This window comes from Urocampus carinirostris, chromosome 20 (assembly GCF_059441175.1).
Source record: "Urocampus carinirostris isolate Australia breed hairy pipefish chromosome 20, RoL_Ucar_1.0, whole genome shotgun sequence".
NCBI classification, from domain to species: domain Eukaryota; kingdom Metazoa; phylum Chordata; class Actinopteri; order Syngnathiformes; family Syngnathidae; genus Urocampus; species Urocampus carinirostris.
The window spans coordinates 21,892,332-21,919,147 of NC_142368.1; the positions used below are offsets into that span (position 1 = coordinate 21,892,332).

General features: G+C 38.2%; 1 protein-coding gene across 5 annotated transcripts in view; it reads left to right on the forward strand.

The window, feature by feature from the left end:
* eya4 (EYA transcriptional coactivator and phosphatase 4) overlaps window positions 1-26,816 on the forward strand; it is an 81,912-nt gene that overhangs the window by 30,018 nt on the left and 25,078 nt on the right. For 3 of the 5 annotated variants that reach the window (XR_015848246.1, XM_088324768.1, XM_088324767.1), the window contains exons 3-5: window positions 18,386-18,435; window positions 23,337-23,461; window positions 26,409-26,492. Coding sequence is in view for 4 of the 5 variants with exons in the window: in XM_088324768.1 (XP_088180894.1) it covers window positions 18,386-18,435; window positions 23,337-23,461; window positions 26,409-26,492 (259 nt within the window). In the remaining variant the exon portion in view is untranslated. Of the gene's footprint in view, window positions 1-10,110; window positions 10,444-18,385; window positions 18,436-23,336; window positions 23,462-26,408; window positions 26,493-26,816 lie in introns of those variants that run through there. The other 2 variants (XM_088324770.1, XM_088324769.1) reach the window with 2 other exon arrangements.

The following is a 26,816-nucleotide window of genomic DNA, read 5'->3' on the forward strand; positions in this document are numbered from 1 at the left end:
TGTATTGTTACATGCAATTCCGATTTTAGCCCGCGCGTTGCCAGAACTTCGCTGAACTGTCAATGAGTTCAGTCCAGTGAATATAGGGCCTAGGCCTCACTACAGTTTGGGTGTCACACCAACGGACCCCGTTTTGGCTGTTGCTAAGGAATCCTTTATATGAAAGCTCAATTAACAATGTATGTTCACTGTTAAGACATGTTATGATGAAAACTCACACTCCTTCTCCCCCTAACTCAGCGCCGTTTACACCCTAGGTAAATGCGTTGGTATCCTTGTTTGCAGTATTTTGTGACATTTTTACAAATAACTGCTTGCACCTTGTTTTAAAACCATTATTTATGACAAAAATAAGTCAAAATAGGCCTCAACATTCCTAAGTAACTGCAGGAAAGAATCACGGCCAGAAATTTCTGCCCGTGAAGCAGACGCTGTTGGACGCTTTGAGATCGCGATACAGACGAGATACAGCAGTGCTTTACACGCGGTAAGAAATTCACACGCGGTTGGCCGCGCGAAAAAGTTTTGCGCTGCTCAAAACTTTAGACCACGGGTAACCGCGGGCGGCACACGTGGTACACACGAGGTAAAGACGCGGTACGAACGTGCTACGGCCGCGGCCAAGACGTGGTTACACGCGGGTAGGACGCGAAATTTTAGCGGGTAATCGCGGGTGGAGCACGGTCATATCACGTTTGTTCTGCGCCTGTATCGCGGTGTGTACCGCGTGTAAGCACGGTCAAACGCGATGCAGCCGCGGTTACCCGCGATAAGGACACGGAACAGTCGCCGGCGTCTGTTTCGCGGGCATACCACGGGTAAACAGCGGGTTTAGCCAATTTTGCACATTTTCCACCGCGTCTGCTTCACGGGCAGAAATTTCTGGCCGTGATTCAGCCTCGATGCGCCCGTGAAAGGCTGTGTGACCGGGCCTTTAAGTGTGACCGATACTGATCCCTGATACCAGGACTCACTCCTGTGTAATTTTTCCCCACTCAAATGAAGTGAAGGATGTTTACTTCATCCTATCTGAATCAAAATATAACAACCTATTCCTTCAAAAAGCTTTGCTTTAATTTAACACAAACCTAAAAAATAATGTCAAATTAAAGGAACAGTGTACATTGTTTGGTGTATTGCAACCAAAATGAGTGCTAAAATGCTCATGGAATAATACGTACTGCAGGTACTTAAAGTGACCAAAACGCAGCATTTACCATCTCACATTTTAGCCTAGTCTTTTTGAGTTTTTTGGGCACCCATAGCAGCAAGATGGATGACGATGAGTGTCAGCTCCCTTTAGGTCAGCCTCATAATATGTCAAATAAATGCTAATTTCTCAATCTACGTGTATAGTAAAAAATGCATATTTATATTTCTGATGTTTCTGCTTATTCTTTAAATTGATGTTGTTGTTTTTTAATGAAGGAAGTATTTGATCACTAGGAGGCAATAAATAATACACACTGTCCCGTTAAACAGGTGTGTGAGTGTGAGCTGTGGTCTATATCAGTTACAAAATAAGAGCACGGAGATGTATTTTTTGGAATATTTCTGTTACTGATGATTAGTAGTCACAGACGTTGATAAGCAGTATTTGGAGATATTCACTTTCATTTGGAGGGAAAATCTGACAAAATTCCAAACAACTTTTACTATATGCAAAATGCTGTTATAATCAGATGATAGACTGTTTTTATCCTCACAGCGACATCAGAATGTCTTAAAAAGTAAAAAAAAAAAATATTTTGCTCGAATAGTTTCCTTTTGTTTTAACTTTAAATGAAGTTTTCAAAACTTTGAGAAGTGCTTTATTTTTCCATTCCTTACCTTAAAAGTTTGAAGGCTCAGCAGATTTTGCATTACAGCTTTCTCCATCCGTCCGTCCATCCATCCATTCTCTTCTGCCTATGCAGGTCGTATCATTCTAAGCTCTCTTGTTTTTAAAGGCCCTTGTTTTTTTGTCTTAATAGTGAAAAGCTGTTCTTACAATCAGTCTATGCTTAGTGCTAATGTCTTAATGTAATTTGACATCGCATAATTGCCAAACATAAAGCGGGTGATGTCCAGGAGCACCTCATCTTGACAACACTTCTAGGCCAAAACATTTCTCCAGGGAAAAAAACCTTTTCTTTTTTTTGACATTCCTGAGGTGGCACATTCGTGTGAACATCAGCAGGTAAAGCTAGTTCGGGCCTAAGTTGGAAAAGGGTGGGGGGAAGCATAAACCTCTTCTCTTTTTAGGATTGGCCTCTCTCTCTTGTATGGAGTCCTAGTGCACCTGAGGAAGAAAAAGAGTCATTTTTGGCGACATAAAGACGAGGGATAGTTTTACACCTCCCCGGGCTGGGGCACAACTGTTGGGGGCCAGGCGGGGCCATGGAGGCACAATGTATTTTACATGAAAGGAAGGGGATAAGGTTACGGTGCTGATAAGCACTCACACAAATGGGGAGAGAGAACCGAGTGCTTTGAGGCGAGGGAAGGGCAGGGAGTTTGGAGTAGGTTGTGGTGGGGGTTGGACAGGTAAACGTGTGTGCCAGAGACAAAAATTGAATGGGGACTTCTCGGCCCGACAACTGAATGGAAAAACAAAGAAAGTTGAAAAACAGTCTTGTTTTTCTCCAGTTCAGTGTTTCTCAACCGTTTTTCATGAATACACCACCGACTATTTTGTGAAATGAATGTCAAGATAAAATATATTTGTCAGATTCACTTCGTTTAAGTATTGTTGATTTAAAATTGCACTTGTTTCATTTTTACATGTATTTTCATTAATTAAACGTGGTGTCCGTGACTTCAAAATATTCTACTCGTTGACACGATCTTCTGGCTGCAATCATCATTGCAGCGTCTGTCAAGCTGCTTGTATGGCGCGTGCACAAGCATGTATCTCCTATACACTCTCGAAAAAACTCTTCCTTTCCCCTCTTTTTTGGGGTTGGGTTGGCATTTTGAGTGTATTTGACAAAGTTATCTTCTTACTTTTACCATTTTCATTCTAGATTAAAAGAAAACCTTGAGAATACGCGTGAAATCACACCCTAGGCCTAGGAGGAGCCGTCTGCTATGTTGCTGATGTTGTAGAAACTATTACATTATCCGTGAATGCTCTAAAGGGAGGTTGTCGAGTGCCAGATCTGGACAGTGGACCTCTGCAATCTACCTCAGCAGACTTCACCAGCATATTGATGGCCAATGCAAACAGAGACACGCAAATTGTGCAGCCTGTGATGATTCCTTTCTCTAGATGAGGGGTGGCCAATCTGGTCCTCGAGAGCCGCATGTGTTCAGAGTGTCAACATAGTAGTAGTCAACATAGAGTTCGTCAGGAGAAATCCTATGAGGTGATTATAAATGATCTTAAAGAAGGTCTTGCACTCAACACTAGAGAGGTTGTCCTGAACTACTCGATGGTCTTTGCGTCCTCCTTCTTGGGAATCCATTCTCCCTCTGCGTACTTCTAAAGTTGAAGTACCTTTCCTCTTTTTTAGATCACCCTAAAGATCTTCCGAAGGCTCTCCAACAGGCGGGACACTGTTTGAAGACCTTGTAGGTAACTCCAATTGAGCCTGGTGCTGATGCTGTTTGGGCAGATCTGATAACCTCCTTTACTTCCTTCAGAAAGGTTTCCCTGGTGTTAAATATGGTGCAGGGTTCTGGTGGGCATATGAGGGTAGCATAGTGGCCTAGGTCTTACTCTCTCATGCCATCACTGTAAGGTGTTCCTGAGATGGCAATTGATGTCCTCCACCAGACATGAGAGCTGACCACTGCGTTTCTCGCCACGCAACTTCTTTGTTAATCCACATAGGGTTGCAATGAAGGTAATGTGCTTATGAGCTCGTTCCTTGCTACTCTTCCTGTGCCACTCAAGACTTGCTTGTTTTTCTGTACTGGCTCCTCAGTACACTAAGCTCTTTTCTGAGATCGGAAATCTTGTTCTCCCGCTGGTTTGGAATGGGTGCTGTAGTTGTTGTCTTGGTGGCACGTTGTTCCTTAGTGCCAAACCTGTCTGATGCGATGGTAAAAATGAACATGCTCAATGTCCTGATTCTCCGGTTCGCATCACTCTTGGCTGTTGCTGCCAGGGTTTTATCAATATCCTCATCAAACTGTTGTCATTCTGACTCCCGACGCCACAATATGAGACTATGTTTTGAGGGTCTGCCTTGAGGTGTAGCCTGTGGGTCTTGGTGGTTCGGGCCACAGTGGGGTATGTCCGGGCCTGGATCCTCCTCTGTACCTTTTTAACGATACCTGAAATTAACCCACCCCACATTTGAGTAAAAAACAAACAAACAAACAAACAAAGATGATTATTTTCCATGGGTATAATTAATAAAATAAAAATTAACGTTTGGGCGGCAGTAGCACTATTGCACGAAAAAGTTTTTAATTACTTGGCCAATTGTTTTGACAAACTCTTTATGTAGTATCAATACTAAATAATTAGTGATTTCAGAAAATAACACATCAATTTCAGAATTTAACAGTTTTTAGCCTTATTTCGCGCCTCGGCCGAGTCATACCTAAGACTTATAACATTGGCTGCGGCTGCATCGGCTCGCTACAACGGGTCAGGTGTATCGACATTTCGTTCTGTGTACATTGTTACAAAGAATGACAATACAAAGGAAATTATTATTATTATTATTATTAACAAAAAACAATTGTCACTAATGCCATTTTTGTATGATATAGCAAAATAAGACAAATAATACATCGAATTGTTAGGATTATCATTTACAGACGCTGCCCTACTTACGAACGAGATACGTTCCGGACGATCGTTAGTAAGTTTAATTTGTTGATAAGTTGCTTCAGTGCTATATTTTCTATGGAATGTATGTTTAAGGCTTGTATAAGTAACATGTATTGTTTTGAAACTGAAAAATAAGCATTTAAGAAAATAATGTGCTCTATAACAAAGAAGGCTGAATGATAAAGCATAGTACTGAAAAACAAAGCTACACATTAGGCATTGACATTCTGTGGTCTGTGAAGCCCTTTAGGAATCCTTGTGATTAAGGGCTACACAGATCAACATGACTTGACTTGACTATGAAGATAAATAAAGTTAAACTTAACTTAATTGTGGAAGACTTCCTCCTCTGTGATAAAAAGTGGGTGAAAAAAAAGCGATCCAACCATTTTTTCAACCGCATCAATCTTTCTTATACCACTTTAATTTTAAACTAAACGGCTCGCCCCTTCTTTACACTTTTTTACCAACCATATAGATGTACGAGATATTAAACAATAAAAATGTCAACGTTTTTAGTGTGCTAGAGATATAGTGCAGTGTGTTTACACACGAACTACGAAGTAGAAGCCGGATTTCTTCTTTGGGGTGGATGCTGGGTGACCTCTCACAGCACCACGCGGCGGAAAGAAACACTACAGCACTGTGCTCTACTCAGAAAAAGGTGAACACAATACAAAATCTAAGGTCCGGATATTTTTCGACATCCCGAAAAGATGTCCGCTTTGCGTAAGTCGAATGGTCGTAAGTAGGAAAGCGTCTGTATTTTAAAAGCATAAAGCAAAATAAACCAAATAATTCTACAAAATCACCTCTCAATGGAAAAATAATTGTTTGTTTGTTATTAATTATTGGGATCTGCAGGTGCAAGGGAAGAAACAGAAAACATTATCTTCCTGTCCAAAATCAGCACTTCACAATGCGACTTTATTGATTTTATTTTGAAATCCTAATGTTTCAAAGGAAGTTTTAGCATTGAATGATGCAAAGGAGGTTGTCTCAAGTTGTTGAAATATCTGACTAGAAAGAAAACCTGTTATGCTCTATAGAATAATTTGAACACGGAAAGTTATGAGGAGCAGCCGTTTGGCAGATTGAACAGTATGTACGATTTGACAAAACGCTAGAGTTTGTTGGATTAATTTTACTTCCTACGTAAACACAATTTAGACTTTTTAGAAAGATTTATTTCCAGTTAAGTATTTTGCCACAAAGCTAAAGATTTATTGTAAAGCTTTAAGGTAACGCTCGATTAAGGAGTGGTGTTAAATAGCTGGCTGTTCCACTCAAGCACCCGTGTTGATGTTATTCCAAACATGACCTGGTCCTTTTTACTTTAAATGGCAAAATGTACCCAAGTCCACTTATGACTTTGTTGTCTAATAATATGAGCCGTTTCGTTTTCTGTCCTGTGATGCACCTACACCCTGCTATTGTTTTTTTCACCAGGCATATTTGAGGACGCCTCTTTTCCCTTGCCTTCTCAACTTGCTGTGAAAATATTTAATTAGGGTTGTTTTTGGAAGGGGGTGCAAGCCTCATACCTTGCCTTTCCTCCATAAGGGCTCCTGTCTGGCTAATAATAAAATGATCGAGTTATCCAGCACTTTCGCCAGCACCCCTAATCTATTCTGACACGTCTTCCTATGGCCGCACAATAACAGCTTTGCCAAAAGTTTGAGTGCATAGCGGTCCTTGCACTCTTTATCAGTCAATGTGTTTTTTGGGGGTGGGCTGAGTAGGCTGTTGGATTGCTTCAAAAATGGCGGGTGGACATATTTTTATTTTTGACTAAAGGGAAATGTGCTTTCCATGTGAGAATCTAACTATTTAACTCCACCTAGTCAAAATGCTGTACATTTGTTACAACCTACTTACATGCAGGCAAAGTGGGGCAGTGTCCTGCCTAAGCCAGCTAAAAGAAAATAATGTCTGATTGGGTAAGGCTGTAGGCAAAGGGAGGCCAAAGTCTGGCCTGGAGGCCAGTTGGAGTCCGCCGGACATTTTTCTGCAGGCTTACTACAAAGTATACTCATAAAAATATTTTGTAAATAGTCTAGATTTATTATTAATATCCAATGATGAAAATTAACTATTGATTTTGAAAGGACCATTTAAAAAAATATGTTCTTTAAATTCTAAACAATTCCAACAAAGGGCTATTCGGGGTTTCTGTTGGAGAACAAGAAAAAAAGAAAAAAATCTCAGATGTTGCCGTACTTGGCAAATTACAGCTAACAAGAGGAAAAAAATCCATATGTGCAGGTACTATATGTGTGACAGAAAAACTCAAAAAAGATTTAGAACATTAGCATTTGATCTTGCATTATAGCAACTAGACTTAAATCTAGAACTTCAAAAGCCGCCATGTTACACCGTTTTAAAAAGTAAAGACCATAGTTGACCGAAAATCAATTAAATGTATTGAAATGCACTTGAGAAATTTGCAATTAAACCCTAAAAAATAGCAGATTAGACATTTGATACACATCTAACCCAAAATTTTAAGCTATTTAAAAACACTGTAATAAATAAAATCAGACTTTATGGTTTGAAAGTTTGTTTATAAAGAAAGATTGAGATTCGGTTTGTTCTCAAATTTTATTTTGTGGATCGGATCAATGGGTCACTGATTAACTGGCAAATAATTACATTACAGCCAATCACCAATTTTACATATATTCGCCAATCCTATCTAGCTGAGACCTGATTAATTTCTCCATATAATAATCACTTTCAGAATGTAAAACAACTCATGCTCTTATTCATATGGGCTTTATACTCGGGATTGAGTCTTCAGAACATCCCGGGCAGCAAAAACAATAGTGCTAGCTCACTAATCGGGGCTTAATAACCCCTATCCATTTTCATCTGTGTGAATTGCTATCCATTGGAGCCATTTTCCACAAAGGAGTGACATCTGTATAATTAGGCCTCAAGTCTGTCATCGAAAAATTCCATGGCACTCCTTTTTGTTGTTTGGGTCAATGGAATAACAACCACAGCTCTCCAATAAATGTAATTAATTCAGTAAAATTTAATGCAATTGAACTGAAAAAAATCAGAAAATCAGCATCATCATTTGCAGAATGCTCACACAAAATACTTCCTGGAACTTCCGACTAGGCCACACCTTTAAAGGCTCCTCTAGATTACACATGCCACTGTATGCAAGGGAAATATAACACAAACATAATTTGAAAAAGTGTTGTTGTTTTTTTTTACAATGGAGAGCAAACACACAACAGACATTAGGCGATTAATTCACATAAGGACATAGGCACTTAGATTCTATTGGCAAAATTCTCCTGTGCTTTTTGAAAATGAATCTTTCTGTCGGCTTGCGAAGCTGCTTTAGAGCACCTCGTTTTAGCAAAATTGAAAAACAAAACAAAACATTGAATTGAATACCAGGCATATACCTGTATACATAGGTCAAAACACTGGTATTTATTTTACATAAGTGAAAACCCTACTTAAGTCGCTGCCATGTTTGTTTGTCATATTATTACGTTGGACAACACTGCCATTTAGTGGTCAAATAATACACACATGGGCTTTAATATAACATTGTTTACAGACGCTCCCCTACTTACGAAAATTCGAGTTACGAAAAACGGTAGATAGGAACAATTTTTTCGGGATGTTGGAAAATACTTGAACATTTCTGTAAGTTAGATTCTGTATTGTGCACATTTTTTCGAGTACAGGACAGTACAGTCATGCTTCTTTTTGCCGCTACCGGCGTGTGACCCATCATCCTCCCCGAATAAGAAATACGGCTTCCTCTTCCTAGTTCGTGTGTAAACATACTATACCTTATCTCCAGCGTGCTAAGAACTTTGACATTATTATTGTTTAACATCTCGTGCATCCGTTCATTATGGTTGGTGTAAAGTGTAAAAAAAGAGGCGAGCTGTTTCTTTTGAAATGAAAGTGGAATAAGAAAGCTTGATGCGGTTGAGAAAAAGGTTGATCCTTTTTTTTCAGCCACCTTCTACCACGGAGGAGGAAGTTGCCGAACTCCTGTAGCTCTTCAGCGTCTGTACTATTTAGCGCCTCCTATTGGTGGAAAAAATTAAATTCCTTAAAAAATACATTTCATCTGGATAATAAGAAAAAATACATGAACTGTCATATAACCATGCATTTTGTAAATTACTCATTGGAAAGTTGAATTTATTTTGCATAACATGAGGTTACCTGGAGGGAGCTGACATGATTGTCTGCCTTTTTTACAAAGGGGACACCCCAAAAAACTTGTAAAAAGATGAAAATAAAAATGGTGTGTTTTGGTCACTTAGTCTTCCTACTTTGTATTATTCTTGTGCTTTGTAGCACTTATTTTTTGTTGCACTACAACAGGAATTTAAACCTCTGTTTGGCTCTGGGGCGGGTTCCAGACTTTCTGATGCTTGGAAAGCCGAATCAGTAAAAGAATGTTAACTCCAAACTTTTTAGCTTTGTTTTTCAGTATTATACTTTATCATTTAGCCAAAATAGTAACCTGCCCTACATATTATAATCATGAATGGTAAGGCATCTTTAATAAACACAAAACATTCATTAAAAAACAAAATGGGAAAAAATAAATTATTCATGTTTGGCTTTATTGTGTTTATTTCTAACAGTCGTTTGACTACAGTTTTACACCTGAACAAACTCACCATGCTATATAAACTCAGCACTGCCCTTTAGCAACCAGAGCGAGCATTTAATTTTTATTTATTTCAAAAGAATCCTAACTTTTGATATAAGTTATCTAGAGACTCGCTTATTTTACTGACACACTCAAAAATGTATGGCTGGTCCAATTAAATAATTTACTGGATCTGATCTGGCCCGCAGGCTGTATCTTTCATGTGCCCACACTGCACTATACAACAGCATCGTACTGGTCAAATATTACACACTATCCATTCAAAAGAGACGTAATATATTTATTTGCTCCATTTTTTTAGTGTTGAAATGTTCTATTTATCAACAAATATAAAATGAAACATAACGTGCAGATGTAGATGTCTGCAAGTATCTTTATTCATATGAGATAAATCGGATAGGTCTTTTTTCCTCATGTATTCGAATCTGTATCAAATCAATCAATCTATAATTTTTCCCCTCCTAGGCCCGCCCCTTTGCCAATTATTTTTACCCCAAATGCGACCCACTATCCAAAAAGTTTTACCCACCTCTAAACTAGAATGTTGATTTACTAAAATGTGTAGAGAGTGACAGGTGATAGAGCGAGTGAGGAGGAGCAAGGGAAGGAAAAGGAGGTGGAGAAGAAGGGGGGAGGGAATAGGAATGGTGAGCGAAACGCTGCCCATTAGTTGGGTTCAGAAGACAGCAGCTGTGCATGGATGCATTGCCCGGCAGGACGAGAAGTCCCCAAAGCGTCTTTTAACGCTCTCGCTTTACTTTTTATTGAAGGCTTTCTGAAATTTTGAAGGACTTTTGAAGAAAAACGACCAAATCAAGATGAAAGAAGGGGGGATTAATGCCTGTTTGTAGCACATAACCAGACACAAACCAGTGTGGCACTTGTGGGACTATTATCGCAATTTTAATTGGACCCAGTGTTTTATGTATCAGGGCTGTGTAAAAAAGGCCGGTGAATGACACTGCTGGGTTATGTGCAGAAGTGCATAACTGCCAAGTGATTTAACTGATCTCTTGAGGTAAGACACCGGCTTGTGGAGTAATTTCTTTTTTTTTTAAGCGCTGTTATCATTCTTAAAGTTTGATTTTTATAACATATTTTTGGAGCCTGCTCTCAGGAGATTCAGATCGAATAATTAATTATCTATCCAGCAAGATAGAATAGAATAGAGTAGAATCGGACCAGATGGAATAGAATAGTCTTTATTGTCATGGATAACAATGTGAATGTTGTTTGCAAAATGATTATACAAGGGTCTCCAGGATAAACATGTAAAATAAAATAAAAAAAACGTAAGGATAGCTCCTAACGACTGTCTATTTGTTTTGCTGTGTATCAGTCAACATCTCCGAAGGAGCTTTAAGTTTATGCAGATTGGAATAATTACTTTGAATTTGCACAAAGGGTTTAAAAATTGATATTTTGAAAGGCTATTGGTATTGACTTCCCAATGTGCAGGTATTCGGTGCCTTTTGTAAGAAAACATAAAGTAAAAAGCTTTTAGCATATTTAATTGAATTGTCTTAATTGTCATTAATAACAACATAGTGAATATTGTTTGCAATGTGATCAGAATTGCCTCTTTCCCATAATAAAGACTTAAGAGAAAAATAAGATAAAGAATGTCAGGATATATAGGGCTAATTATTTACAAGGTAGTGCTTGGAGACGGACCTGAGTTGTAATAGTAGTGCAATAACAATTAGCAGCAACAAAATTTGTTTATATATATATATATATATATATATATATATATATATATATATATATATATGAACCAAGTCAGGTTGATTCTCCAAATGAATAAACATTTATATGCTGCATGACTTCTGGAGTTTAGAGTCGTAAATTGTGGTCAATTTTTCTGTTGATTATCAAAATTAATGCAAACACAAAAAAAAATGGAAATCCTGTTTTATTCATAAAATGCACATATTTGACTAAATTGCTAAAACAGAAGAGTGCTTTTCTCCCGCATACACACCATTCAACAGCAGCACTAATTGTGGGTCATTACCCTAAACAAATGCTACTTATTAATTTAGCACTAATTACCATGAGTTGTTTTTTGTAGTTGTTCCTTCCCCTGAGGGAAGTTACGCAGCATCAGGCACGCTGTGTTCATGGGCATTCACCCGGCCATCCAGGTCAGAGGTCCAATCTTTTTTTTTTTTGTTATTTTGTCCAGAGCGGCTCAGGTGACACAGATGGCTCCTTCAGGCTTGGTGGCCATTGAAAAGAAGATGAGGCAAAGGATAGTTAAAAATTGATAAAAACAAAAAAAAAACAATCCATTAATTATTTGGGGTTTTCCGGTACCGTACATCCCTTTATGTCTTTCTTAGGCTCATGAGTTAGCACGTCTGACTCTACAAAGACTTACATCTTTTTTAATGACAATTGACTCAAATTTTGTTTTGATCATTTTTTTGACATTCAAAAAAAACTTGACATTTATTTAGCATCTTTCAATAAACCCAGACGTTTTGTCGTATATGAACACCACAGGAATAATTCATTAGTTTGAATTATGCAGCTCTTAAATTAAAATTTCTCTTATTCTTGACTTTATATCAACCAATGCCAAGGGTGTCAAACGCTGTTTAACTTGGGGCCACATCTGCTTAATGACTGTCCTCAAAGGGCCTGATGTAATCTAGAATGTAAAAGAAAAAATAACTTAATTATTTAATTATTCAAGTTACGAACAGATTCATTGTAAAAACCTCGCTACACATATTTCATATCTTCTAAACTAGATATATCAAAATAACAAACTCCTTTTGGACATTTTTGTGATAATTTATGTTTCAATTCTACTCGAAGACTTTGATATAGGAACACTGCTGTGTATTGGTGCTGGGCTGTTACTTTGTGGATAGCCAACAGGCATTGTGGGAAATGTAGTTTTTTTGTTCAAAGCATTCGTTTGACATATTTTAGATGCTCAGACATTTTAAGCTCTCGCAGGCCACATAAAATGACATGGCGGCCACATTTGGCCCACGGGTCTTGAGTTTGATATTTGTGACCTATGCAGTAAATATGAAATGATAAAGCTTTCTGAAAACATACCATCCAAAAAACAAAAACAATTTTTTTTTAATGTTCCCCTTTGACACAATATATGTGCTAATAGTACATTCCTCATAGCTTCGAGTTAGCCGGTAAACACCTAACCATGTGAAAAAGTGTTACAAACCATTTGGCTATGTTAAACTATTTATTGCATGATTTTATATTAAATACAGTTCTTAAATGATATCCAGAAAAACAGTGTGTGACGTTCTTATTCTAAATTAATGAAGGCTAGCAGCAAGCAAACTGACTAACAGCCATCCATTAAAAGACGGTTCAAAAACAGTTTGTTTTTTAGTAGAAAATTTAGTTGGGTCGCATTAATTTGTGTTTTGTTTGAAAGGGTGTAATGCCATGTTGACATATAACATTTATGAACTATGAAACTAGCTGGCAACTTCTGGTAAAAGATTTGTTACGTAGCTTGGTTTGTTTTACAAAAAAAAAAACTGATCAGTTCAATTAATTTCAATTTTCTGCCCTTACACTAATGCTTCACCTGTCCGTCTATAACAGTGCGTTTCAATATTTATACGTACGTAAAAGAGCTCGTATAGTATTTTGTTCAAATACTTTAATTTTCTCCGTTCTCTAACATTCATGGATGAAGAAGTGGAGAGACAAAATCCACTATGCAAATCAGTGTTTCTGGCACCGTGGGTAAAAAAAGTGTGATAATGAGATCATATTAAATGTTTTTCCATAGATTCACTTTACCACTGTGTATTGGTAGAGCATTGACGCACTGATCGCCGCGATCCGTGTTCGAATCTGACTCTCTGATTTTGTTTATCAATTGAGCAATTATTGCACAGATATGGTACTATACCGTAAAACCTCATGTTGTGACGCATACCTATAATTGCTGTATCAATTTCCTGTCTCATCCACTGTATTCTGTGGTATATAAGGCACACTATGAAATTTCTGGCCAATTTGAGGTTTTTAGGTGCACCTTTTAATGGGGAATATACGGTGTATAATTTGTGTGTATGGACATGTCGTCATCGTTGTAAATTTGTCTTCACCGACTGACATAGCGAAGCATCATGGTTTTATCCTTACGCCCTCTCTAGTTGCAAGGTGTCCATTTTTAAAGGTACCAAATACGGTTCGCAATCGTAGAGGCATTACTTTTAACAATGTGTATTACTGTGGTTGTAGTTAACAATGGGAAGAGAGTCCATTTGAGATTTTTGGCATCCTCATATAGCCTAACATGAGGAACAAAGCCTTAGAGGGCCCCTTTAGGATCGAGAATGCGATTGTCTATGACCACACTAAAAAGCTTTAAATGATTAAAGAATTACTCACTCTTTGCCAAGGCCCACGTTTCCATGGTCTGTATATAGAATAAAATCGAAGAGCGGATGTCTGAGAGAAGTTGTCACCGATACTAAAGCAGTTGCGCACAATGAACGATAAGCTTGGCCGGGGATCAAAGTGCGCCCGTGTCGTCGTGGATCGTGTCGAGACAGAAACGTCCAGGATTTTCGATGTGTGTGCGTTTGTGCAAGCAGGCTTTCTCACGGCCGACGGCGTGACTGACAGCCTTGTTAAATTTCAGCAAAGCGTGAAACGCGACATGAAAGTGCCCGTAAAGTGATCCATGCGAGGGCGCCCCTCGCTCCCCGTCGCCTGTCTTAAAAAGTTAAGTGCCGCTTCTTTTGGGATCTCTGCGTGGAACATCTAATCAGAAACATGTCACCCGAATAATAACCCACATAGACTCTTACAGACACATAGACAAGGGGATGTCAAAGACAGAAGAGACATTTAACATCCATTTTTGTCAAATAGAGCACTTTTTGGGGTCTAATAAATAGCGAGGCGTTAATAAATGAGTGCTTCAGATTATGGTTAACATACTGTAGCTTCTAGAAATGAAAGCACAGGCCATTAATTCTCAATTGTGGACAAGAAATAAAACCTCGTTGTTTTTTTTTGTTTGGTTTTTTTTGTTTTGTTTTTTTCAGCCAGTCGGCACGATTACGATTTCCGATTGATTTTCTTTTCATTTTTTTGCCCTGCCTTTTAAAAGTTTTTTTTTTTATGGGGTAACCATAGCACCAAGACGGCGGACAGTTATTTTATGTATACTGCATGATGTTTCATGTATTTTTACTAAATATTCAAATCAGTATTTTTTTTTTTTTTTATGAATAAAGTTTTTCACAATATCCTTTTAAATGCTACAATTTATTAGTTATTAACATACATACATACATTTTCTGTACCACTTATCTTCACTAGGGTTCTGGGCAATGGACAGGGGACACCCTCAACTGGTTGCCAGCCAGTTGCAGGGGACATAGAGAAGGGTAACCCACATGCTCAATCACACCTAGGGAAAATTTGGAAATTAACCTGCCATTCATGTTTTGTGGGAGGAAACCAGAGTGTCTGTAGGAAACCCACACAGAGAATATGCAAACTCATCACGAGGAGGCCGGTAGCTGGAATTGAGCCCTTGACCTGGAGCTATGCGCTAACAAACTGGCCGCCGAGGCGCCTCCTTAGTTATTTAATGATTAAGACCAGCTTTGGGAAATTTAAACTCAACCCCTAAAATAGTTTTTTTGATTTAGAAAATGTTCCAATCCGCAATCATGACAATGATTCACTATTTAACTAATCATTAGAGTAATCAATCAATTTCATTTATTGTCCAGCCCTGTTGTAAATATCCTTTTGTCAATAAAAGGTTATTGAAAACACATATTTTTTAAAAAGTGTGTAATTATTGTAGAAATGTTAAAAGTATTGTGGATCTCGTCAAATTTCAGATAGAATTTTGCACGAAATCGGTATGATTGGACTTATTATCACATGCTTCCCATATATGAGTGTATGTATATATTAGTACATACGTGTGTTTCTCCACGTGTGTGTCCAGCACGCGTGGCCTATACACCTTGGCGGCGTGTTGACATAATGATTAGAAGGCAGCTGGTACACATTGGCTGGGGCTCCTCCCTCCATTTACTGTCCTAATTAGTTCCTGTTCCAAATAGAAGGGAGGAATTTTAAGAGATCCGCTGTGGCTAGCCAACAGCGGATGTGCCCTTTAATGCTTGGTTATATATATATTTTTAAGTTTGATTAAGAATACAATATGCTGACCGACATGAGAAAACATCAAATCTAATTATGTAAAAGTAAAAGCTAGATGTCTACTCCCCGTGACCTTCCATGACCTCGCTGTGACCTTTCAACCCTTTAAAGAGGAGTTTAAGCAGCTCAAGGAGGGTGCGGTTCAAGGTCAAGGATTGACAGAGGAAAGTTAATGTCCAAACTTAGAAGCCACTTAACACCATTTTGGACGATTGACGAAGAATAACTGTTATCTGGTTTGTGTTCTGATTGGCCTTTGTGTATGCCGCCATTGGATTGAAATATAATTGTTTGAGTATAATGCGCTATTGTCTATAACGCGCTATTGTGCTATTGTAGTTGACAAACGTTGTCGAATAGGTGAGGCTATAATTAAAATCATTTTTTGACAACAGTAATTATGAACACAATGCCAACATAAATTGTACATTACAATGTATTTATTTAATGTCCTCCAAAGTCAGATTCATCATCAGATCCCTCGTCATGCATTTTTTCATTCATTTATATATTGTAGGACAACTTACTGTTTTCTCAATTCTCTCAACATTCGTCTTAGGTACAGTGAACACATAGTGTGATAAAGAGATAAAATATAATGCCTTTTCATACGTTATTTGTACAGTGCATCCGGAAAGTATTCACAGCGCTTCCCTTTTTCCACATTTTGTTATGTTACAGCCTCATTCCAAATTGTATTAATTTAATCTCTTATCTCAAAATTCTACTCCATTATGACAATGTGAAAAAGTTTTTTTTTTTACTTTTTTTGAATTTATTAAAAATAGAAAACTAAGAAATCCCATATACATAAGTATTCACAGCCTTTGCCATGAAGCTCAAAATTGAGCTCAGGTACATCTTTTTTCCACTGATCATCCTTGAGATCTTTCTACAGGTTAAGTTGGAGTCCACCTGCAGTAAATTCAGTTGATTGGACATGATTTGAAAAGGCACACAACTGTCTATATAAGGTCCCACAGTTGAGTGTGCATGTCAGAGCACAAACACCAAGCATGAAGTCAAAAGAACTGTCTGTAGACCTGCGAGACAGGATTGTCTTGAGGCACAAATCTGGGGAAGGATACAGAAAATTTTCTGCTGCTTTGAAGGTCCCATTGAGCACATTGGCCTCCATTATTCGTAAATGGAAGACATTTGGAACCACCAGGACTCTTCCTAGAGCTGGCCGGCCCTCTAAACTGAGCGATCGGGGAAGAAGGGCCTTAGTCAGGGAGGTGACCAAGAACCCGATGGTCACTCTGTCAGAGCTCCAGCGTTCCTCTGTGGAGAGAGGAGAGCCTTCCAGAAGGACAACCATCTCTGCAGCAATCCACCAATCAGGCCTGTATGGTAGAGTGGCCAGACGAAAGCCACTCCTTAGTAAAAGGAACATGGAAGCCCGTCTGGAATTTGCCAAAAAGCACTTGAGGACTCTCAGACCATGAGAAACAAAATTCTCTGGTCTGATGAGACAAAGATTGAACTCTTTGGTGTGAATGCCAGGCGCCATGTTTGGAGGAAACCAGGCACCGCTCATCAACAGGCCAATACCATCCCTACAGTGAAGCATGGTGGTGGCAGCGTCATGCTGTGGGGATGTTTTTCAGCAGCAGGAACTGGCAGACTAGTCAGGATAGAAGGAAAAATGAATGCAACAATATATTGAGATATCCTGGATGAAAACCTGCTCCAGAGCACTCTTGACCTCAGGCTGGGGCGAAGGTTCATTTTTCAGCAGGACAACGACCCAAAGCACAGAGCAAAGATCTCAAAAGATTGGCTTCAGAACCACTCCGTGAATGTCCTGGAGTGGCCCAGCCAGAGTCCAGACTTGAATCCGATCGAACATCTCTGGAGAGATCTGAAAATGGCTGTGCACAAACGTCTCCCATCCAACCTGATTGAGCTTGAGACTTATTGCAAAGAGGAATGGGCAAAACTGCCTAAAGATTGGTGTGCTAAACTTGTGGGATCATATTCAAAAAGACTCGAGGCTGAATTTGCTGCCAAAGGTGGATCAACAAAGTATTAAGCAAAGGCTGTGAATACCTATGTAAATGTAATTTCTTAGTTTTCTATTTTTAATAAATTCAAAAAAAGTAAAAAAAAAAAAACGTTTTCACACTGTCATAATGGAGTATTTTGTGTAGAATTTTGAGATAAGAGATTAAATTAATACAATTTGGAATGAGGCTGTAACATAACAAAATGTGGAAAAAGTGAAGCGCTGTGAATACTTTCCGGATGCACTGTATCACTGGCGGTCTAGTGATTACAATTCTGTGCTCTCACCGCCGTGATCTGGGTTTGATTTACGTGTCATCAATTGTATTGTGATTGTGTTCAGCGATATTTTTCGACGAATCAATCCTTGCACAAATACGGTAATACTAATTTAATTTATTTAGCTGGTATATAAAACCTTGTGTAGAACATGCACCATAACTTTTAGTTATTTTTAAGGTAAAAAAATGTGTATTGTACACGTATAACTACCAGAATCATGTTGTGAAACGGGCCAATGAGAATAATATGTTAACACAAAATAAAACCACCAGCAGGGAGCAGTTGTACTCCAGGAATCATAATTAGCAAACCCTTTTTTACCACCTCTCACTAGACCCAACCCCTTAAGGGCACCATTGAATAGTGATTCTTTAGTACATTGTATAAACTGGATTCTAAAGTGGCATCAAATTGGAAAAAAACCTATGTAAGTTAAAATGTATGCGTGTAACTGATTATTCCTACTATGTTATTTGCAGGTGAAGAAATCTGACAGTAACTCTCATGTTCCAGACCCTTCCGACAGCAGGTAACTAACACAGAACACGATGGGAAAATATGGTTTCATCATGAATCTTACAGAAACAAATGAAAAAGATATTCATTTTTGGGGTTGGTATTTTCTGCAAATGACAAAATTATTTAGTCAAACATTTTCTGTTTGTGTTAATTCTACTGTTAACCATACTAATAGTCTTTCTTGACCAAAGACAAAGAATATACTTCTGTGAATTATTGTTTTGTCACATTGAGTAACATTTACTTAAGTAACTTGCAACATTTTGTACTTCTGGGAGTATTCATAAATCACTATCATTTTACTTTTACTTGAGTAGATTTATTGAGAAGAAACAGTACTCTTACTCCGCTACATTAGCCTACGTTGAACTCGTTTCTAAGTACAGTGGAACCTCGGTTCTCGACCATAATCCATTCCATTTCTTTGTATGAAAACCGATTTGTACGATCACCGAAGTCCTTTTTTCCCATTAAAAGTAATGTAAAATTGTTTTAATCCGTTCCAACACTCTAAATGTTTACCACGAAAGTAAACATGAAGCTAACCCAGGCTAATAGTACGTTCGTGTTAGCGTAATCTTCCGTACGAAACATGAACGTGTAAAAAAAGCCCAAAAGTAAAATAACTAATAATAAGAGAGAAAAATAACTGCACAAAAATCAAACTTAAGCTGTATAAATGTGATTTTATTTACTATACCTTTTCAAAACGTTGCTATTTTATTTTTTAAGTTTTATTGCACTCTTTTTGTTGGCCACATAAGGGGCACATTATGCACCTTTTGTTGTTGTTTTTTCCATCCATTATCTGCACCGCTTATCCTCAGTAGGGTCGCAGGGGGTGCTGTAGACCATCCCAGCTATCTTTGGGCAGTGGGCAAGGGACACCCTAAACTGGTGGCCAGCCAATCGCAGGGCACACAGGGAAAGACAACTCGCTCGCGCATTTACACCTAGGGACAATTCAGACCGGCCAATCCACCTAAAATGCATGTCTTTGGAATGTGGGAGTAAACCGGAGGTCCTGGAGCAAACCCACGCAAGCACGGGAAGAACATGCAAACTCCACACAGGAAGGTTTGATCTCATGGCCTCAGAACTGTGCCGCACACTCACTAACCGCTGTGCTGCCTTGTTGTTTTTTTCCAATCTTTAAAATAAAATGACATCAAAAATTGGATTTCTTATTTGCGTTTCTTTAATTTTATCAAAACAATTAAACATTCCGTAGTTCATTAATAAACTTGTGGCGGTATCATACAACAGAGTAGTTTTGTAATTCTCTACAGAATGTTCTGCATCCATCTTAATCATTTTGACAATAGGCTAATATTGATACATACAGCTTGTGTTGCGTTCATCACAAGGCTTTTAATTTATTTGCCGTTTTTTGGCTTTTTGTGTTAGTTTTATGGTTTATGTTTTTATGTTAGTTTTATGGCTTTTTCAAAATTTTGGCCTGGCAACCCCTGGGCTAGCTTGTTGTCCTGCCTGCAGAGCCTGTTAAAAAAGGACTCGGGCTTTAAATGTGCTACTTGTGCTTAATTTGTTTCTTTAATTTTTTCTGTTATAATTGTATTGTTTATTTAAGTGTTTGAATTCACCTTGAGTATTTTAATCTTTTTTTTAAATTACTTTAATGTATTCTTGATTGGATGGACTTTGAAAATTTGATGAGCTGTTTGAATCATTGTTAAAACGTTGATACAGTTACTCAGTACTAGAGTAATAAAGTACTTTTTTTAACTTTTACTTACTTAAATATTTGGATGAGTAATTTTTACTTTTACTTGAGTTCTAATATTCTAAAGTAACACTTTTACTTGAGTAACAATTGTGGCTACTCTACCCACCTCTGGTTTTACCAAACTAAATATAACAGGGGTGGGCAACCTTTTTGAGTTATGAGTTCTTTTTTAATCTTTCTTGAGGTTTGGGCTGGCTTTTGGGCTCTACTTGAAGCAGTCCTTTTCTTACTCTCACCATTTTCATGCTATGCTGCCAATCGGAAATTTATAAAAAAAGAAACAGTGGGGACGAGCATGATGCCACCCCCAGCCCCCATTCCTCTAACCTAAATAACAGCTCTTCTAAAACTAAGATAAAATCAGATAGGTGCAGTAGAAAATAAAGCGTAAGGGCTCTTTGAACTCAGTTGGGCATTGTTAACACCATGAAAATGTGTAACTTCAACTTTTTAAGGACACTTCGAACGGCGTAAGCCATCTTTGATAATTTGCCACTTTACTCTTGTGTGCCGTGGCTATGCTGGCATGCGCACTAGCTCTTTTGACACTAATCCTTGCGGTACATTTTCCACGTCCGCATGCGTAAACATTAAGTAATGCATCATCGTTCTAATGTAAAAATAGTTTTTGAAAGGCCAGTCTTAAAAGAGAGCTGAGTATGTAAAAGAGTCATTTTGACCCATGCACTTAGATACCATCATAAAAATAAAAAAAAGTGAATTTAGTGACTGAAAGCCGAATTGGAATGTTTAACTTTGCGGAACATGTGCCAAGTCTGCTGTGGTGCGAGTGAAATGTTTAAAGCTGTCAGTCTGACTTGCGGCTTTGCCAGCCGGGCCGAGCAGGGTCGGGCCTGCCTTCCTACACGTGCGCAGTTGTTTGATTTTTTTTTTCCCTCCATCTTTACCGTCTCGTTGAGCTTTGATGTACCGCAAAAAAGTTCAAGCAGCCTGCCTGCGGGCGACGTGAGTCACTACATGCACACGGGCAGCCGGCCGTACAAAGCCACTACACACACTTGAGTCAACATTCCGCTCGGGCACACGTGTGGTTGCGGGTTCTGCGGCACTGTATTACACGAAAGTCATCGGCAAGTGTTTCGTATTTGTACTCCTCCTCTTCTCTATGGGTATCCGATGTGTCGATATAGCAAACCTCCATCTAAGAAAAAAAAGTACAGTGGTACCTCTTTATTCAGGCACCTTTAAACGCGAGAATTTTTGTATATGGTGTTTTTGCAACAAAATTGCTCACTATATAAAGGAGAATACAGATCACGAGCAGTCCCACAGGCTACTAATAGGAACCACTTACCGTCAGAATCAGCTCATTCAGTTTGCACATGCAAACTACTACAAGCCTAAAAAAATAATGTGTATACGTTCATTTAAAGTTGTAGTAACATTATTTGTAACTTCAAGTGTACAATAAGTGATTACGTATCAACAGTCTCTCAATATCATACTGGTCCACCTTCTCCAATTTCTTCCTTTATTAATGATTGCAAATCCTTATTAAGCACTAACAACCTTTCAAACACAACGTGAAATCTACTAACATCAAGAGAGACAATGTGGAACACCACGAGAATACTATATTAGCAATCTACAACAAGATCGGTTGGGGTTTTTTATTACCTTTTCCTTTTATTTTACCGTATAACAATTTTTATTTGAAATCATCAAAAAAACGTATGAAATAGGTGAAAAACATAGAAATTGACAGGTATGCAATCCTCTGCATCACTCACACATTAGTTGCAGTGCTCATAATAAACTCCCATGTTTTTTATTAATATTGTCATTTTTATTTTACGTTATATTTATTTTATTTATTGAATGTTTGATTGCTATTTGAATGTGTTTTTGTTGATCAAGAAGATGTCTTTTAAAGTTATTTTGTTACGTTTTACGGGTGGAGACATATGGGAGGAAAGCAGGAACTGAGGCAAGAGTGTTCAAAAAGAGGATGGTATTCAATAACATAACCACTAATAAAGTAACAAACAAACACGGGTCAAAAAACAAATGACATGTCCAACCAAAATCAAACCTAACAATGTCCAAACCAGAAACAAAAAACTAAATGGGGAATGCAATGAACAAAGTAACAAACAAGTGGGCACCAAACTACAACCAAAATGCCCTTAAAAGAAACCAGGAAAAAAAATAAACTGACGTGGCCCCCTGGAAATGCAATGAACGAAGTAACAAACATAAACAAGTGGGCGCAAACAACTAACAAAATGTCCAAACTAGTAAACAGGAAGCTAAAATCAAATCAGAGGTAGTAATGACTGTGGAAATGAAATGACCCAACCTACCTGGTCAAAATAATTACGATAATTAAGGACTGGTGTGTGGTAATTGGACACCATGTGCCCAGTTCCAAACCCGGTTGGTGTTCTCTGGTGGAAGGTGGCGTACCAGACCCTAACATATTTGGGGTTCATTTTGACACTTTTGGAGGGTCAGGGACGGGCCAATTCGTTTTTAATAAATTCATTGTGGGGAAGATTCTCTCGTTATATTATATTACCTTTTTCGCCAGCTAGACAGCTTGTGGATGACGTCCCGAATAACCAGAATTATTTTCTCAGTTGCTGTTTATTCGGACAATGGCCTCAATTATTACCCTTATAAGGGTCGCCATTAAACTAAAACCCAAGTACGAAAAAGCCCGTTAGTTTGCTAACTATACAAATATATTAAAAGCTAAACTAAGACACGCTATCACCAATTCAAACAAGAGTACGTAATTCTGTACAAAACGTTACCATAAACGGAAATCTCCATTCAAATGATCACAATATGTTTCATACATAATGACAATTATTATCCGAAGCAACAACAAAAGAGGATTTGCAATGAGAGTTTGAAAGTTGGCGTCTGAGCAGCTGTCCAAGTTCTGCGCTTCTCTCTTGTTTCCTTTTAGCAAGAATTATTTTCTAACCACGTGGGCAGTCAGTTACCGCATGCAGTATCATTTAATTGTAATCATGCACTTCCAAATGTATGTACTGTATTTTCCGGTATAGAAGACTATCAGATTATAAGTAGGACTGTCAAATTTCTGTTTTCAGTCAGGTTTTAGGTGCACCTTATAGTCCAGAAAATATGGTACATGACAAAAAAAGTTTACTGAAATGTGTTCCTATCTTCAGGTCTATGGAAATGCAGGACCTAGCCAGTCCTCATAATCGCATGGGTGGCGGTGATTCCAGCGGCCCAAAGCTGGACAAGAACAACCTTGGCAGCCCGTCTACGGTCACCACTAATGGAACAGGAGGTTAGAAAAAGAAAAAAAATGTTTCTTTGCCTTCTTTTCACATATTCTGAGTTCAACAGCATTTTTGGTCGTTTTATCAAAGGGTTCCTAACACTGTTTTGTTCTATTACTGGGAAATTTGATATTGTGCTTGCCATTCATTTTACTGTAGAGTCTCTAGATTACCTACATTTTCCAAAACTGTGAAAACAGGAAAATGTGGTAGCTGCCAAAGAACACATGGGTAGCCTGCGGATCGGTTCCAAAAATAGCTCACTAGAGATGGGCCCCTTGATTTTTTACGAAATTTTTAACAATCAGAAAAGATGAGTGTGCCTACTTCATATTTCTTTATAATTTCAAGCTTCTTTTCCACTGTTGTCATATTCTTAAGCCATTAAGCATCTTTACAAGACCCATAGCTAAATAAATTCAATTTTGTTCACGAGATTTTGAACAGAACAAAGATAGAGAAAGGGAGCATTGTGGGAGGGTGTTCATCCAATAGCACATTGGCATTTTTATGATGCTTGTACGCAAACAAATGGCAGATGAGCATTTTATGACGTCGACCATCAGCAGGCAAGCATCTTAGAGACGTAACTTGTCATGCCCCCGAACACGTAAAACAACTTTTTGTTGATGTTGAAGTTCAAAAAAGTATCAGTAATCTACAGAATACAAAAAATGACATCTGTAAATTGTTATGGGCCCATATACTTGTTTAAATGTTTCTAACATTTTTTGCCTTCAAATTTGTAGCATTTTAAGCCATTTAAATAAATAGCACATTCAGTGAATAAATACATCAAATAAATGTGTTTTATATTGGTAGCATGTCTTTTCTAATTGGCAAATAAAAACCTTGACATGATAAGTGTCTTTACTGTAAGAGACAGTTTGTAATATTTGGAGATTCCTAGTTGTATTGTTGAATTTTATAGAACAAATCACGGGTAAACTGAATTTTACTTGATGAGCTTTTTACCACTTTTACGCCCACTTCGTCCTTTCTCATCTGATATGAGCACGTGATTAAAACGATAAAACTTTATGAAATTTATTGCAGAGTCATCACTCAACGTTGGCACAAGCGGTCGAGTGTAAATACACACCGAGGCACTTTTGCCACTAACCACTTGGCAGAGGGTGCCACCGAAACGCTCCAAAATCCCACTGGAAACTATTTCCTTGACAAGACTATTAAAATGTCCCGTCCGTCATCGCCTCAGCTCCTTCAAACCGCTGCATTCTCCTTTTGTTGGCCCCCAGAATTCTCCCTCCCCATCTCAGCGCTGACCTTTGCGTCTTACTCCTATTTGTTTTAATCATTTGGCGATGAGCTAATTTAGCGGGCCAAAACAAACGACATTGTTCGCATTCCCTGCACCTGACATCAACTGGCTCGGTCGTTGCAGGGCGGAGAGACTCACGTGAAGCATGCTTCTGCTTCTATGACATATACAGCTGAGTGCCTTATATATAGAGACAATTTCCGAAATCGATATTTTGACAAGCGAAGGCCTGAATATGGTGTGAAACAATGAGAAAACATATCTTGTGAAGTTTCAGATGGAACTATCATATTTAAGAGATGTCCCAAAGGGAATTTGGCCTGGCTCTGGACCAACATAAGGGTACAGCATTGGGGGGCAGAACATCACTAACCTACGCTTTGCTGATGTTATTGCTAGACTAGTAGGAGAAAAACAGGAACTATGAGATCTGGTTAATCGCCTGTACAAAGAATCAACCCAGTATGGGATGGAAATCAGCACAGAAAATAAAAAAAGTAATGACCGACAACCTCCAAGGTATCACCACAAACATCAAACTAAATATTTAATTTGGAAAATCTCCCCATATATGTGTGTATATATATATATATATATATATATATATATATATATATATATATATATATATATATATATATATATATATATATATATATATATATATAAAGGTCCGTGTCACAAAATGTAAATATCTTGGAGCTGTCATATAGGAAGAGTTGTCAAAACCAGAAATCATGGCCAGGATACTTTAAACCAAAGCCACACTTGCCAGACTTAAACCCTGGAGGTACAAGAACATAGTTGAAATCAAGGATGAGACTGTTACTTCCATCTTTCTCTATGCTTGCGAGACATGGACTCTCACAGCAAAGCCGGAAAAGAAAATACAGGCTATAGAGAAGTTATGTTACAGGAAACTTCATGGCATCAGCTACACAGCCCATGTAACAAACAAAATGGTGCTCATAACCCTCAGAGGGCACATTGGACCCTACGAAGAACCATTGTCAAGTGTGCGCAAACAAAAACTGCAGTGGATTAGTCATGTCACAAGGTCATCAGGACTGGCCAAGATAATTCTCCAAGGCACCGTCCAAAGATGAAGGAGAGGAAGACAGAAAAAGAAACAGGCCAGAAACCATCAGCCATGGGGAAAGATGTCTACAGTTGGGTCATCAGTGGTGCACCGATGACCTAAGCTGTTAAGGAATCCATGAATAGTGAATATGAGCAACCAGAGCTGTGCTTTTAAAAAGTTTTTTTTAAAAGTGCTTTTGAAATTCGAGTTCAAAAGACTGCCTTAGGGTGTAAAACATCGAGAGAGTGATACCTGTTTGTCACATCTGTTCATAAACTGTATTTCGGATCTCATTTTATTTATAGGTAATTTAATTCCAATTCAGTTTCAGATGTCATTTGGGCCAATCCAAGTATTTGAGTTAAAAGTATGGAGAATGCAACAAAGAAAGGATGGAGATCCCGCTAATCAGTCAGCTCTACCCCCAGACACACAAGAAGCATTTTCTCGTGGTTTTACACCATATTCAGGCCTTAGCTGATGAAAAATCCAAAATGAGGAGCACCCTGATTTTCAGACTTGAAGTTTAGCCTCAGTTTTTAAGATCTCCCCGCATCGTTGCCTTCACCCCTTCCCATATTGCATTTCGTAGGTGAAAACATGACCGTTCTAAACACGGCTGATTGGCTGCTTGGCTGCAGTAGCCCGACCCCCACGCCAACGTCCAAAGACTATGGTACAGAGGTGCATGCTTGTGAACTGACAGCAACTCGTAAAACCTTTGGAGATTTGAATTTTTATCCTAAGGTTTTGTGTTTATTGTTTGCTGAATTGGCAAATATTTCTTTAAAGTGGAAGTGGGCAATATATCGAAATATATCTAAACATTTTCAAAAGAAAATCACAATCTTGATGCACAATTCCCTAACTTTCTGAACAGATTTTGAATCAAATTTAGATCAAAATGTGCATAATTAAACACTTGGCATTAATGCTATTGGCACTGGTAAAATTAGTAACCAAGTGCGTGGCGCTAGTGGTTATAATAGTAAACGGTAAT